At 33.2% G+C, this 16,959-nt stretch overlaps 2 protein-coding genes and 1 pseudogene across 2 annotated transcripts; all 3 read left to right on the forward strand.

Moving 5' to 3' along the window:
* The first annotated feature begins 222 nt into the window (after nucleotides 1–222).
* Nucleotides 223–2,058, forward strand: LOC132181717 (putative pentatricopeptide repeat-containing protein At1g12700, mitochondrial). The gene has a single exon (XM_059594955.1). The coding sequence runs from the start codon at nucleotides 223–225 to the stop codon at nucleotides 2,056–2,058; it is 1,836 nt and encodes a 611-aa protein (XP_059450938.1).
* An 8,978-nt stretch (nucleotides 2,059–11,036) lies between these two features.
* Nucleotides 11,037–16,959, forward strand: part of LOC132182375 (G-type lectin S-receptor-like serine/threonine-protein kinase At4g03230) — a 7,211-nt pseudogene continuing 1,288 nt past the window's right edge.
* LOC132182374 (G-type lectin S-receptor-like serine/threonine-protein kinase At4g03230) lies at nucleotides 14,896–15,664 on the forward strand. Its single transcript, XM_059595604.1, has 2 exons — nucleotides 14,896–15,125; nucleotides 15,209–15,664. Exons 1-2 carry the CDS (start codon nucleotides 15,000–15,002, stop codon nucleotides 15,503–15,505), a joined length of 423 nt encoding a protein of 140 aa, XP_059451587.1. The 5' UTR covers nucleotides 14,896–14,999; the 3' UTR covers nucleotides 15,506–15,664.

Consider the following 16,959-nt stretch of genomic DNA (forward strand, 5'->3'; position numbering starts at 1 on the left):
CATCACGCATGGTAATTCAAGAGTGTAAAATGAAGTTTCACCTTTTTATTATGAGTGATACATGTCATAATTTAATTGGTGTTTATTTGTTTGGAATTTGGTGGTTTCTGTGAAAAAAATAATAATAATAGATCGATAGTAACATTTTTTGGAATTTTTATAAGAACATATTTGTTATTTTTTTCATATAAGAACATTTTTATAATATGCGACGATAACTTGATGCCCAGAAGAGCTCCTGCTTTTCTTCTTCAGAAAATGCGTAGCGCTGCTGAACCCAGGAGCTCTCTTGTTTTTCTGTGGAACCATTATTATCAGGTAAGGCTTTCAATCCGTGCTCAAAATCATCTCTATTGTAGTTTTAGCTCTAGAGAGGATGTGGAAACCCGCGCTAGGTTCTTGAACTCTGTGAGACATCAATGCAGATCTGGAAGCTTAAGGAATCTTGATGAAGCCTTAGGCTTCTTTGATCGAATGATTCACTTGCACCCTTTGCCTTGCGTTGTGGATTTCAATCAATTGCTGAGCGCGATTGCAAGAATGAAGCATTTCTCGAGTGTCATTACTCTGATTAAAAAAATGGAACTGTTAGGAATTCTTCCCGATGTTTACACTCTTAATATCTTGATTAATTGCTTTTGCCATATGAACCGGGTGGATTTTGGGTTCTCTGTCTTCGCAAGAATTTTTAAACTTGGTTATCAACCCAACTCTGCAAGTCTAAATACTCTTGTCAAGGGGCTGTGTCTTGATGGTAAAATCAATCAAGCTGTGAGTTTGGTAGGTGAAATGAGTAGGAGAGGGTATGGACCTGATATGTTTACCTATGGAACAATAATCAATGGTTTGTGTAAAATAGGGGAGACCAGTGTGGCTATTGAGTTGCTTAAGAAGATGGAAGAAGCGAATTTGAAATTTGATGTTGTGCAGTATAACACTATCATTTACAGTTTATTGAAGGACAGATTGCTAACCGAAGCTTTGAACCTTTTCTCTCAAATGACAAGTAAAGGCATTCAGCCAGATCTCTTCACATACAATTCCTTAATCCAGGGCTTATGCAACCTCCGCCATTGGAATGAGGTAACTACACTATTGAAAGAGATGGTGCATAGGAAGACAATGCCAGATGTGACAACCTTCAACATATTGATCTCCGCGCTTTGCAAAGAAGGTATGCTGACAGAGGCAAACGATGCTTTTGATCTGATGATTCAGAGAGGCCTGGAGCCTAACACAATTACATATACTTCATTGATTGATGGTTATTGTTTGCAAACGAGAATGGAGGATGCAGTCAAAGCATTTAATATGATGGTTGAGAAAGGTTGTTCACCTTCTGTTATTAGCTATAGCATATTGATCAATGGGTATTGTAAAAATAGAAGAATTGACGAGGCAATGAGTCTCTTTCATGAAATGTCTAACAAGGGAGTAAATCCCGATGTTGTCACTTACACCACTCTTATAGGTGGGTTTTGTCGAGTGAAGAGACCTAAGGCTGCCCAAGAGCTACTGCGTAAGATGCAAACTATTGGTGAATATCCAGATCTCCTAACTTACTCTGTTCTATTACATGGTCTGCTTAAGAACAAATTTTTTTCTGAAGCAATGGAATTGTATCGGGCGATGGAAGACAAAAAGTTGTGTATTACTATTAGGATATACAACATCTTGATTGATGGTATGTGTACTACTGGAAAACTTATGACTGCAAAAGAACTTTTTTATAGTCTTGCTACCAAAGGTTTCAAACCTGATACTTGCACTTACAATACAATTATCAAAGGGCTTTGCATAGAGGGTCTACTAAATGAAGCGAGTGCCCTACTCAAGGAAATGATCGAGACAGGTTGCTCACCGAACAACTTCACATACAACACAATCATCCGAGGGCTACTGAAACATAATGAGACTTCAAAGGCTATGGAACTTCTTCAGGTAATGATTAGCAATGGCTTCTCAGCACATACGACCACTGCAGCCATGTTAGTTAACCTTTCTTCTGCAAATCCAACGGATAAAACACTTAAAGAGGTGCTTCAAAAGCTTCCATGAAGGCTCTTCGTATTTTAACATAAGGAACATATTCAACCCTTCACTAGTCAATCCATAAGGCGTATGTATACTTGCTGGAATTCATTATTTTACTTGTTGCAATGTGATATTTCTTTCCATATCATTGAACCCTTTTTTGGTTTTGCTTGAATTACCTTATGTACTTTGATTTTGTTTTCATCTTTTCATGACACTATTTTGGAAACGTGACCAATTAAAAGTTATTGTATGAAATTGGTTTACGATTTGATATTTCTTTCCATATCATTGAACCCCTTTTTTGTTTTTTGTTTTGCTTCAATTAACTTATGTACTTTGTTTTTGTGTTCATCTTTTCATAACACTTTTTTTTAAAACTTGACCGATTAAAAGTTATTGCAAACTGTTGGTTTTGTTGATTGTAGAGTTTGGAATTGTTAATGGTTGTTTGCGTTTCACTGTCAAATTAATTCTTTTAGGTGTTCCCTCCAATTACATTAAATTTATGAGATACATGCTAAATGTTAAATGTTAATGGATATTATGCGTAAACAGTTTGTGTCACCATCTATCATATAGTGCAGAGAATGCTTTATACATGTTTGCAAGTTGATATTGATTTTTTTTTTTTTTTTTCTTTTAAAATAAACTTTGTTGTACACTTGTACTGTATGTACATTAAAGTCAAAAAATAATTTGGATTAGTATAGTTTTGGTTAAATAGTCAACTCAAGGGAATTCTTGATGCTCACTCTCTGGATCACATCCATTCTTAATTCTTGACACTGCTAGCTCAATGATCAACTGTAGTGTTGATGCTGATCCTGGGAGCTACCAATTTCGACTACTGCTCCAGAGGCAATACCGATGGTGTTTTCTAAAGCCATCTTGTAGAGATATTTTTCTATGTTATTAGATGTTAAGTCGTGTAAAGTGTGCTTGAGATATCAGTTGACTTTCTTGGTATTTTTTGTTTTTTGTTGTTGTTGTTGTTGTTGAAGTCTATAATGGCAAACTTATTATAATTGCTAAAGAAGTACCAGTTGCACCTTTTCCACCAAATGCTTAGTTTCTTTCTGGTTATATTTCACTTGGCAATAAATTTATGGTCTCTTATCCAAAAGTAAAGAACAAAAAAACAAAAGAAATTATAAAAAACTGGTAGTCGTTTATGGTACATATTATCTGTGCTATATAATGATTGTATTTTGCTCAAAGGATGTGCCTTTCTTAGCTGAGCCCCTTACCCCTTCTCTCTTACTTTCTGTTTGTGATTGAATTGGGCTAGTTTTGAATGAGCTATATAGTATGTTAAGCATGCCATCTTGTTGCTTATAAGATTTTGAGGATTTTTTTGTTTTTTGTTTTATTTTAATTATTATTATTATTATTTTTTTGTCTTGGCAGATGATTAGGTATTTGATGAAAGTATTCAACTCTTTGGTTCATTATTTAGTGTCAACTGACTCAACTCTCTCCCACGCTTGATACATCGATATACTTGAAAGAGGCATGTTACACATCATTATCTCAAGCTTTTCTTAATTATCTTTTTTGGCAAATTCAATGGACTTCTGTGGGTCCCATTAGAATTGTGGATTCGTGTGGGTCCCATACAAATTCAATAGTGGATTCCACCATTCATTATACAGATATGAGTAAAAGATGGGATAGATAATAATTTTTATTATTTCTCTATTTAAAAATAGGCTTATGAAGAGCGCAACTAATAAATTATTTGCAAGTTTTATCCTAATTTTTTCTTTCTTTCTTTTTAAGAATATATAACAACTAATAAATTGTTGTGCTGAAACAATTTGGAAAGAGCTGGGCAACTTAGGTTGCAGAAGAAGCCATCTATCCTTGAGATAATGTTTTTTGAAGCAATGTGTTTTATACTTCGCCTGAACTCATGGGATAAGTTTGGAGTAGGATCCTCAAAGAATCATTTCTTGGTATAGATTACATTTTACAGATCTAATAGTGTATGAGGTATGATAAAAAAACAATTTTTGGTACAACTTTGGCCCAATTTTCCTCTTATTTTTATTTAAAAAAAAAAAATTCAGAACCAGTAACATCTTATGTGATCGTTTTTTTATTTGATATTTTTTTGAAAAAAAAAATGGTATTTTTCTTCATTAAAATTGTCATTTTTTTTTAAATGATCATTATTATGAAGAAAAAGACCATCCAAATAAAAAAAAAGGACCACATATGATGTTATTGCTTTAGAAATTTATTTATTTGTTTTTTTTTTTTTTTTAAATGGCTACATAAGAGAAAAGTTAGGTCAAAGTTATGCCAAAAAATTGTGCCTTTATTATTTCTCATAGTATATATATGGCACCTATAGCTAATTAACAATCATTAAGCCATAACAACCGGTACTTAAAGTAAAATAAGTTATACAAAATATTCATCACTGGAGTATCTCAAAAACTAAAGTGACAGCCAAAAAAATGACATGCAGCTACTGGACTTTATGACTATTGATTCGTCATCCATACTTTATATCTCGATTTCATTAAACAAATAAAAATGCTCAAGACAAATAATAGAGCATTATACTCAAATCTCTGTAAAGCATTGTACTTAAAATATTTAATTTAAGAAATTTGTTTTGTATTTTAAATTATTCAAATCTCTGTAAAGCTTGATAAATAGAGCATTATACTCCGGACAAATAATATGAAGCCAAAAAACACATTTATATGTGGATGTGAATGTAAGCTTTAGCATAAACCCCAAATGAGATTAGCTCCAAAACCACAACCTGACTAGTGGTAATGTTTCTTTTTTTCAAACTTTCAATAGAGATAATGTCTTCACTAAAATTACTAAAAATTGTCAATTTTCGTAATTGATGAAAATACTCTTAATAAAATAAAAATAAAAACTAATTTTTTAAAAATAAAAATTAAAAACCCAAGCTATGGAAATTTATTTATTTATTTTTATTGCTTTTAACCTAAAAGAAGATTTTTTTTTTTTTTTTTGGGAATATATTAGAGTATTTTTGTCTTTTTGCTAGTATTAGGAGACATTGTCACTTTTTTTGTAGTTTAGGGGGAACATTGTCCCAATTAAAAGTTTGTGAGAGACATTGTCAGCCAATTAAGTGGTAATTTGATGAGGTATGTCGACTTTTCCCCCCCAAAAAAATGTTTTCAAATGGTAAACTCCTAGTTATAGTAGGAAAAGTTCATGCACATAAACTAATGTAACTTGAAAGAGTAATGCTATAGGACATACCAGTGTGTTGAACAGCGATCACGCCGAGTGACGTGGCACGTCCGCATCGTTTATTTATTTATTTTTAAAAAAGAAAAAAATTTGAGAAATATGAGGGTCAAAAATGAAAATCCCAACTTGTAGATGGTCTTGTCATGCTCAGTGTTCTTTGGCCCCCAAGTTGGCCATCCAATTGGTCTGTTAGGCTGGTAGTTTTAGTTTCAATTTATGTATTTTTGTACCAGGTTGTTTTGTTAAGATTGTTAGTTAATTTCAAGTGATGAGAAAAAGCTCATGGAGTCTTTTTGTACCACTAAAATCTCCTTAAGAATTTGTTGTATTCCTCCTCATGCCTTTGACTTCTTTTAACTTCTCTTCTTCTAATAGCATTTGAAATGCACTCACATTTTATCATTTCTTTCTTGTAACTAAAATACTTTTCTCCTGAGACCTAAAATACTGTTTTTTTTTTTTTTCAATAAAAAAAAAAAAAAATTGACAAGTAAGATGAGATAAAAGTGAAATAAAAGCACATATAACATTATTTTTTAGGAAAATATGTAAAATTAGTCTCTGTAATTACATCTATTTGCAACAAAATTCATGTGGTATAAAAATGTTCTGAAAAGTTCCTTTTAATATGCAAAAATAGCAATCAAATCCCTGCAGTTAACTTTTGTTTAATTTTTAGACAAAAACTGTCAAATGTTGTGTTAGCACAAATCAGATTATGACATGTCAACCATACAAAAAAATAAATATATAATAATTAAAAATAAAAACTAGAACATTGTATTGAGTGGAACCTTCTATTTTCTATTATGGACATGAAATAACCAATATGAGAGCAAGAGAACTTTGCCCTCTGTACCCCATTACTCTACATTTCTTACTAAAATACTTATACAGATCGATAACCTAAACCAGTCACATGACATGATGGATCAATAGGATACACATGACTCTCAGCATTTGGGAGTGGTTTGGCATGCATGCAGCCCATTTCAGCCCATTTCGAGCTTGATTGAGATTGTGTTATAATGCCTAAAAAGTACTTTTAGTACCTAAAAAGTTGTGCTAAGTAAAAATGTGGTTTGTTTGATAAAAAATATTTTAAAAGTACTTATTTGAATTTTTATTTTAAAAATAGTCAAAACATACTTTAAAAAAAAAAAAAAAAAAAAAAAAAACTTAAAAGTCTTTTAGTTTTTTTTTTTTTTTTTTTAAACTTTAAAATTTATGGTTCTTAACACAATCTCAAACATGATTGGCTCAACCACCTCTGTTTCATTTTTCTTTATCATATATATTTTACATATTTATAATTTTTTTTTAGGAGAAACTTCATTAAAAATTTCTGAACTATCACGCATTTTGAGAAAACCCTCCAAATTTTAAGAACTTTCAATTTCACCCCTGAACTTTCAATTTGATGCAATGTACTCACACTGTCAAATTTAAAACGTTAAAAGTGATAAAATAACCTTTATACCCCTGACTTTTTTTATAAAATTCCAAAATTACCCTTAATTTTTCAAATGAAAAATGAAAATCGAAAGGTAATTGGTCTTTTTAGTAATTTTCGCTAGGGGTTAACAATTGAATTTGACGGAGGGGAGTCAATTGAATCAAATTGAAAGTTCAAGAGATTAAATTGAGAGTTGTTGAAATTTTGGGGAGTCTCTTCAAGAATCAAAATATATGGTAGTTTAGGGGTTTAAAGTGAATTCCCCCTTCCCTCCCCTGCCCCTTTTTATTATTATTTTTTTATTATTATGAGTGATACATATCATTATTTAATTGGTGTTTGTTTGAAATTTGACCATTTCTGTCAAAAAAATTTAGATAAAAATTGCATATAAGACATTATTTGTTATTTTTTCATATTTCAATGAGCTTTTAGAACATTTTTATTGCAAATGGTATAAAAACCACGATAACTTGATTTAATTTTTTTTTTTTTTGGTAAGAATTTTTCTAGGATTATGAGAACTGCAATCACGCGGAAAATAAGGAAAAAACCCACCCCCGGATTGGTTGGGTTTGCGAATATTAAGGGTTTGGGCTTGATCCATTCGGCTTTAGACATTAACACATAGAGTAATGCTAGGAACCTAAACATTAATATTTTATAAATTCAAAGATGTTGAATGACATTTGTCACTTATTGAAATAGGTTAGAGAAAATTTCTTCTAAGCTAGTTTTGAAGAAATTTGTATCCACAATAAATTGAGTATGATCAGTTCTACGGTAAAATCGTATTCCTAAAACTAGCAGTTTTTTTTTTTCTTCCTAAAACTGACACTTGAATCCAATTTGTGAACCCGAATTGCCCCCTAGTATATTCCAACGAAATAATGTATCTGTTCAGAATGCATGATTGTCAAGGTGCGTCCCAGTTCGAATTAATCGTCGCATTTAAAAAGAAGAAGAAAAACGCACCTACAAATTAAAAGAAAGGAAGACCCCATTTAATATATTGAAACCCGTGTATATATAATCATGTCGAATTTTGTAGGCACATAATCATGTCAATTAATCTTTCTCACAACGAGAACGAGAAAATTAAATAAACCTACGTACCAAATACTATAATGTAGATGGGATGGCCGGACGAATTGGAGACCAAAATAACGAAAATTGCTGATCAGGAAGACAAGCTTCTGCAATTTTGTAAGAACACTATGGCACTTTTGTACCAGGAAATCTTGAGGGGTATAGTATAGAACCAGAAGGTTTTGCAACAAGATGATAAGCATCCTCAGTAATCAGTATGCTTGAAATGATAAAAAGTTTCAGTTAAATCAATTACCAAAAAGTGCTTAATCTTCTAGAATTGCATGCCAACTAGAAATTTAAAAGAAAAATGCTATACATAATCGTCTCATTCTTCTCTCATCTTTTTAATTTTTAAAATTACTATTAGATCTGTAAGACCTATGTGTGAGACTCATATAGCCTCACAAATCTAATAGTAATTTTAAAAAGTAAGAGAACGTGAAAAAGACCAAAAGAAAAAATAAAGCGTTTTCCAAATTGAGAAGCTTACTATGATAATCCCGATGTAAATTATTACTATAGTAAAATATGTGTTTTGGATACTCAGGAGATGAATAGTTGGATGTGATGTTTATCTCATATTAGTTAAATTTACAGAATTTGGGGGTTTCGGAGCATCTAATGGAGATGCTCTTAGATTAGAGTTTCAACCTTAGCATTCTTCACTACAATGATAGTTAAATTAGTTAACAAGTTAATTTAGCTAGCCCTTTGTGAATGTTGCGTAAGCTGTGACAACAAGTATTCACACGGCTCATTTTGGCAAAAAGTAGCATCACGTTTTCCACGCCACGTTCACCATGTTCTACATATATAAACTATTCAAATAGGATCTCACTTGACCAAGTTCTTCGAGAATATATATATTGAGTGAATGCTGATTAACGTCCATTTGGAATTGTGATTTCAATAAGTGTAATTTTAAAAGTTGCGTTTTTTAAATTGCTATTTTTTAAAAATTTTAAAGGCGTTTGATAAAACATGTTAAAAAGTATTTTTTTATTAAATATTTATTATGCGAAATTATGATTTTGATTGAAATTCGCACATTTTTAAATAAGCATCCCTTAACCTGCTTATAGAAACCCTAGATTTTTTTCCTATTTTAAATTAAGTGTTTTTTAAATCGCAATGTCAAACGCTTTACGTTTTATGATATCTTTAAAAAACGCAGATTATTCTTGTGAAATCATAATCTCAAACGCACCCTAAGACTAGTTCCTATTACAACATTGAGTTGAATCAACTTTCAACTTCATTTAGATTTAATAGCTCAAACAAGAGATTGGTTAGCTTATATCTTTCAGGATTTAGGCGTAGCTGTAAGGAGGATGGAGGCCTTAAAAGTAAAATACACCAATCTTTCTAGTTCTAGGGATTTTGATAAGTTGGAAAATCTTCATCAGCTGCACCTTAATGAACCAACCAACACTCAACAAGGAAACAGTTCCCACATGGAAATACAATCAAGACTGACGGCTCTACCTGATTGGATCGTTCTTACGTTAGTGCAGAAGAGGCTGCAAGGTCGTTTCAACGAAACCCGTCTTATTTTGTTTTTTTGCTTCTTCTTTTTTTCTGGGAATAAAGGGAAACCCGTCTAATCTTACATGATTATCTTTCTCAAAAGAAAGGCAAAAGGTAAAGCCACATTTCAAATCCTGGTGGAAAGCAAAGCCATTGGGGCCATTGGAAAAGAAAAAATGGACATGTTTTCTCTTCCCCACCTGCCTTTGTTTTTTCTCTGGCTAAGAAGATAAATCCGAAGACCTTGACCTGGTCACAAATTTAGCTTAAATAGAGCGCTGCATTACAAACAACCACTATGGCAGAGTTTTATATCACTGTACATTGGGGCCATTGGAAAAGAAAAAATGGACATGTTTTCTCTCCCCCACCTGCCTTTGTTTTTTCTCTGGCTAAGAAGATAAATCCGAAGACCTTGACCTGGTCACAAATTTACCTTAAATAGAGCGCTGCATTACAAACAACCACTATGGCAGAGTTTTATATCACTGTCCTTTTAACTATGAGGAAAATATAGCATTTTCTTTGTTATGCTGTGTTAAGCTTGGCTGGAAAACATCCATGTAGATTAATAATAATAAGAATGAGTAATTACTCATGGTGTGATGGAGAAAAATACATAGACATTGCTAAATGTGTGCATAGAATACAACTTTGCTAAAGATTTTTGCATATAAGCACAATGTAAGAGGAAAAGATGTGGTGCGCATATTGAGTCGATCGGTTCTTACGACACCTAGTTGGTGTGTGATGACGACAATCTATTTTAGAAGATCTTTGAGTAAAGCTGTTGGCTCCACTGTGAGTTTTAAACTCTGATTTATAAGTCTTATTTTTTAAGACATAATATACATTTCATTTATTAAAATGAAAAGAAAAAAAACCAAGTTATGAAGGTGCTCCTTGATTGAATTAAAGCTTGTGCAAAATTTTACAATTACATAAATTTTATATATGATAAGCGGTGGCTTCTATTGATTCATCTATTTCAAAGAAGAAATAGTATTTAGCATTTATATTAGCTATGATATGCTAGATTAGCATAAACACTTTAAGTTATTTGATAATTCCTCGTATATATCATTCAGCTTTCAAATTTCTCTGACATGATGGTTCAAAATAAAATATATGTGATTATGAAGTTCATTTGATACATGATAAATTTATCATATCATAAGAATGATATCATTGGCGTATTTATTAAAATGAGCCAATAATAGTTGATTATTAAATAAATGAATTGTGTTCAGATCTACCATAAAATCGTATTCCTAAAACTGATCGATACTTGAATCCAATTTGTGAACCCGAATTGCCCCCTAGTATATTCCAACGAAAGGTTGCATCTACCAGCGAATCTAAAGTTAATTAGACATGATTGTCAAGGTGCGTCCCACACTTTGAATCAGTCGTCGCATTTTAAAAAGAAAAAGAAAAACACCCGAACATAATGATCGACAAATTTAAAAAGTAAAAGAAAGGTACGTAGACCCCATTCAATATATTGAAACCCGTGTAATCATGTCGAATTTTGTAGGCACATAATCATGTCAATTAATCTTTCTCACAACGAGAACGAGAAAATTAAATAAAGCTGCCAAAGACTATAATGTAGATGGAATGGACTAATTGGGGACCAAAATAACGAAAATTGCTGGTCAGGAAATCTTTAGGGGTATAGTATAGAACCTGCAGAATGTTTTGCAACGAGATGATAAGCATCCTCGATCAGTATGCTTGAAAATTGAAATGATAAAAAATTAGTTACCTGCATGCATGCTTTATTCGAAATGAATTTCTATGCAAGTTGGTTGCTGTCTTCCATCTTCTTCTTCTTGTGTTCCTGTCGGGTGGATTATTGCTATGCCAAAGATACTTTGAAGTACGGCGAGTGGATTATTGATAATGGAACAACCCTTGTCTCCAGTGGAGGAAGGTTTGAACTGGGATTCTTTACCCCTATCAGAAGCTTTAGCCACAATAGGTTCGTTGGGATATGGTACAAACAGGATCAACAAACAGTTGTATGGGTTGCCAACGGAGATAGCCCTGGACTTAACGGTACCACTGGAACTTTTGGAATTTCAGAAAATGGCAACCTCGTGATCCGGAATGCCACTGCAATAGAAAATTATTGGTATGCGTTTATTGCTTCCTCGTCTATAAATCGGACTGTGAAGCTCATGGATTCTGGAAACCTGGTCGTAAGCGATGATGATGATGATCAGTTGGCGAAGTGGGAGAGCTTCCGAAAGCCAACTGATACAGTTCTTCCAGGTATGAACATCTCTGAATTCCCGTTATTGACTTCATGGAAACGCGATGGTGACCCGGGATTGGGGAAGTTCAGGTTTAGTAAAGATCAAGTAGAGGAAAACTATTACATAACCAACACAGAAAAGCCAGGACTCGAATATTATTGGAGAGAGAGTTGGTTAGATACAATGCCCGATAACGTATCAAACTTGTTATCAAATTGGAGCAATAGCGGGAATTATAGTTACGAAAGGTTAGTGATGAATTATACGGGGGAATTACAGTACTATCGGAGCTCGGGTTTGGACGAGGGAAATTGGTCTTTGATTTGGAGAATGCCGGAAGACAATTGTAGCATTTACAATTTTTGTGGGAATTTCGGCAGCTGCAATATTAACAATAGGCCATTCGTATGCAAATGTTTTCCCGGGTTCCAGCCTACTTTCCCGAAGGATTGGGATTCTGGAGATTTTTCGGGTGGGTGCACAAGAAATTCGAGATTATCTAACGAGGCAGACATGTTCTTGAGCTTAAATATGATGAAAGTGAGCAAACCGACCTATTATTCAAAATCATCATCCAATGAATCAGAATGCAGAAAGGAGTGCCTTAACAACAGCCCATGCCAGGCTTATTCATTTGATGATCGGTATACGTCCTTCGACCACTGCGGCATTTGGTATGGGGATGTAAGTGATCTTCAAGAGGAGTACACAACCCGCGGTCTTAACCTTTCTGTCCGCGTGGCAAAATCTGATATAGGTACGTACTCCTTTTACACATTGGAATATGTTGGGATTAATTCCTTTGCTCAATTGCATCCATAGATACTGATGTAGAGATTTAGTCAAGTTTTTTTTAATTTATTTTATTTTATTTATTTTATAAATTAAAAAAAAAAAATCATCTTTGATGTTAAAAAGGAAGTGAGAAACAAACTCTGCTGGTATGGGTTTTTAAAATCATAGCACTAGCTAATCTTTCATTTTATGCTTCACTATCACCTTCGCCCTTGGGCTGTCAGGGTATTTACACAAGTATTTTACATGTCAATCAGCTTGCTACCATGTTATAATGCTAGACAGGTTCATAATACTAGAAGGCCTCTATACAACTCATTTTCAATGTTTAGTTCCTGTTTTAGACTTTATATCTTTGCAGAATCAACTCCAAGGAATTGTGAGCCTTGTGGCACAAATCTGATCCCCTATCCGCTGAGCACTAAACCAAGTTGTGGTGACCCCATGTACTTCAGTTTCTACTGCAACAGTTCCACAGGCCAGGTTAGCTTCAAGACACTCAATGGCACCTATCGAGTCACAAGTATCGATCCAATTACAAGAAGATTTGTCATCCAAGTCAAATATGCAAGAAATGATACAAATTCAACAGGAATTCTGCATCTCACTAACTCATTACCGTTTTATGAGACCATTGATTCTGGCAATTATAGTTCTGAGGTTAAAGATGAAATAAAGATTAGTTGGAAGCCCCCGCTGGAACCAAGCTGTAATTCATTCAACGACTGCAAGGACTGGCTCAATTCAACTTGCAATGTAGCAGGAGATGGGAAGAGGAGGTGCCTTTGCACTAGAAACTTCCAATGGAATGACTCAAATTTAAATTGTACTAAAGGTCGGAATGCTATTTCATATGCCTCTGCCAGTTTAAGATTATTCTCTTAATGAAGAATGAATTAGACCACTAAGGAGGATCTTGTCCTATTGATAATTTTTTCTTTCTTGTTTAAATTAGTTGTGATAATCAAACCCCATGCCCTTTCTCCATTGCATTTCATCAGCTTTCTAAAAGTTTTCTTTTCCTTTATGTATAATCACTAGCTACTAAAGGTAGGTTAGAAATTGGAAGGTTTTTAGCAGAACTTTCAAATCCTCTTTAGTAATATCATGCTTACCTTGTACTAATAATAGAAATTATAATTGCGACAATCAATCTAAACAGTATATCTATTGAATTTGACTTATTATCATTTTGATTTTTCTATCAGAGCTTGTTCATTGCCGAAAAAATTATGATGGGGGAGTCATTTTCATATTTCGAATGTTTATGTAACAGTAGTTCTCTTTCTTTCTTGTAGAAGGTGTCCAATCTTCAGAAGGAAAGATGTCATTGACTCTGATTGTCATGATACCTCTCATAGCGGTGTTTCTCTTCGCAAGTGCAATTGTTTGTATATATATGCGAAGAAGAAAGTTGGCCAAGAGACAAGGTATGTAACTGCATTGCCAAAATGTAGTGCTCTACCTTGCACAATCTGTCGTATTTCCATTTCAATCAAAATAAAAGCCTAGCTATTTCATGTAATTAATTATCATGCAAGTTTAATTGATTTTATATATATATATATATATGTTTTTTATTTTATTTCTTGTTTTTGTCTTCTTCTTTTTTAAACTCAGAAAATCAAAGAAAGCGAGCACTTCGTGCATTAGACAATGAAAAACATGTCAAAGACTTGATAGACGCGGTTGAATTCACAGAAGAAGATAAGAAAGACATAGATGTACCATTTTTTGACATGGAAAGCATTGTCGCAGCTACAAATAATTTCTCAGATGCAAACAAGCTTGGAGAGGGAGGCTATGGGCCGGTTTACAAGGTGATTTCAACATTAATATTAGTTGGTATTTAATCCTCATGTAAACTAGTTTCTTGTTAGTGGTAATATTGTGAGTATGGTGTCTCAGGGCACATTTTCAGGAGGTCAACAAATTGCTTTAAAGAGGCTCTCATGTGTCTCAGGATAAGGCTTACAAGAATTTAAAAATGAGGTGGTGTTGATTGCAAAACTTCAACATAGAAATCTTGTTACTCTTCGGGGATATTGCATAAAAGGATATGAAAAGATTTTACTCTATGAGTACATGCCCAACAAAAGCTTAGACTCATTTATATTTGGTTGGCCTCTAAACTGAATTCCTAATCTCTTGTAGTGCTTCATAGACTATATATATCTTGTTTGAGTAAAAGCTCATTTATTACTATTGCTAAAAATATTGTTCTCTTGAATGGCATGCAAATGAAAACCTTTCAAGATCAAAAGCTAAGCATGTCTTTGGATTGGGAGATGCGCTTCAAAATCATTTTAGGAATAGCTCGTGGGCTTGTCTATCTTCATCATGACTCTAGATTGAGGATCATCCATAGAGATATGAAAACCAGTAACATTCTTTTAGACGAGGAGATGAACCCCAAAATATCTGACTTTGGCTTGGCAAGGATGATTGAAGGCAAAGAAACTGAGGCTAGCACAACCAAACTAGCTGGAACTTAGTAAGTTTATGGTAGGCACTAGATAGTTTAATTGTGAAAGCTGATTCAATCCTAACTTATCCACCGATAAACATTATAATGCAGTGGCTATATGTCTCCGGAGTACACACAAAATGGAATGTTTTCATTCAAATCCGATGTTTTTAGCTTTGGTGTGGTTCTACTTGAGATTATAAGTGGAAGAAAGAATGATGCCATCATGAGCCTTATAAGTTATGTAAGTGTATTTAATTTTTGTAGTAATTAATTTCTTTAGTAGGTTTATTGTCCATAAACATTTTGATTTTAAAATTGTCCCAGGTTTGGAGATTGTTGGATGAAAAGAAGGTGTTGGATTTAGTGGACCAGGCTCTACGTGAAGACTGCAATGTAGATCAGTTAGTGAAGTGTGCAAATATTGGATTCTTATGCTTACAAGACGACCCAAATGACCGCCCCACCATGTTAAATGTTGTTACCATGCTTGACAGTGAAGCTGCAACAATTCCAACTCCAAAACGACCATCTTTGGTTCCAGGGACGTGCCTTTCTAGCACAACTAGTTCTTCTACTACTAGACCGAACACTCTTACAGAATCAACTAGTAGTTTTGGATGAACTTGATACGAATGCAAGTTCTCTTGCATCTATCCTCTCTTAATAAGAGGGTTCTAGCGCAGAAAAAAAAACTTTGGTTTTATGAATATGAAGGTTTTATTAGCCGTTCACCCAAATGAAACTTTTCTCCCACTATCTTTTTCATTTTGTTGAACCTTCTTTATGGTACCTGTATTTGGTGATAATTGTAATTTTTTTTTTATATTTTGTTTCTGTCATTGTAAAGTAACCTATATGTAAGATTTGAATTGTTAAAATAATTAGAGAATATAAGTATGAACTGAATATTGTATTTCTATATATATTAAACTGTATACAAAGGGGCCTATTTATAGTTGAATAAGGCCAGATAAAATAGGAAATACAATCAAGAATTAATTAACAATATTACAGAATCATATATATATATTTGAAAATGGGCTTTTGATGGGTACAACTATAAAATGATTTGCAGGTTTTATCTCATTCTTTTTTATTTTTTATTTTTCATTTTTTCTGTCCAGTTGGCCAGTGTAAGAATCAACATCTTGTTGAGGTGTTGCCATTATTTAAAAGATGGAAGACATGAAATTGTATCTTAATATTATTATTTTTAGCATCTCGATTTGTTTGGCAATTCCAAGAGCTAAAGCTGCCAAAGAGTTGCAACCTAATGCTCGAACTCGAGGAATTATTTCATAATTTCTCACCATGGACTCTTTACAAGTTTGGAATAGGATTGAGAATGATGAGCAACACGGCTGAGAGATACCAAAATTTCTCTCTTATGCATGGAAAAACTTAGGGTCGTTTGATAGCGAAATAAACTCCTATAATAGAATAGCTATTTTTGGGCCATGGACATAGTTGCCAATAAAAGAATTGAATACTTACAAAAATAAAAATAAAAAATGAAACCAGACTAAGAGAAGAAAGGCGAGGGAATTCTCTTTAAATCACTTGAGAAAAATGGCAACCTAGAAATAAATGCTCATTGGGTTTTGTCTTTGTAATGCTTGTTTACCGACGGGCCTCTATATTAAGAAACCGAGAGGCAGAAGGGGCAGGAGATCGAGTCCGAGACCATCTTCAATGGAACTAGATTTAGATTTGGACATAAATTTAGATGGATTCGGCTTAAATATTGTTATTTTATTAAAATAACAGCATGTATGCTGTAGTTTAATCAACAGTCAAGATTGAATTTTAAAGTTGACTTACTTTTAAAAACATTTAATAGGAGAGTGAAAATAAAAAGAAATTTTGAGAAATTCAATCTTGACCGTTAATTAAATTACAGCATACATGCTGTTATTTCAATAACAACATGTAAGCAAAATCTGAAATTATTTAAATATCCTTCAACCCATATAAAATGGTGTCAAGTGTCTAAACATTTAACATGCACATGAAATATTAAAGGTCATTAATAGCAGTTTATTAACTAAGGTTAACCTCTTCTTTTTTTTTCTTTT

This window comes from Corylus avellana, chromosome ca5, assembly GCF_901000735.1.
Source record: "Corylus avellana chromosome ca5, CavTom2PMs-1.0".
Classification (NCBI taxonomy): Eukaryota; Viridiplantae; Streptophyta; class Magnoliopsida; order Fagales; family Betulaceae; genus Corylus; species Corylus avellana.

What these genes read in the sequence shown, in the direction of transcription:
- LOC132181717 (XM_059594955.1), top strand. Translation starts at nt 223, where the DNA reads ATGCCCAGAAGAGCTCCTGCTTTTCTTCTTCAGAAAATGCGTAGCGCT.
- LOC132182374 (XM_059595604.1), top strand. Translation starts at nt 15,000, where the DNA reads ATGTCTCCGGAGTACACACAAAATGGAATGTTTTCATTCAAATCCGAT. An exon ending in TCATGAGCCTTATAAGTTAT is followed by an intron (nt 15,126 to 15,208) that starts GTAAGTGTATTT and finishes AAATTGTCCCAG; the next exon opens with GTTTGGAGATTGTTGGATGA.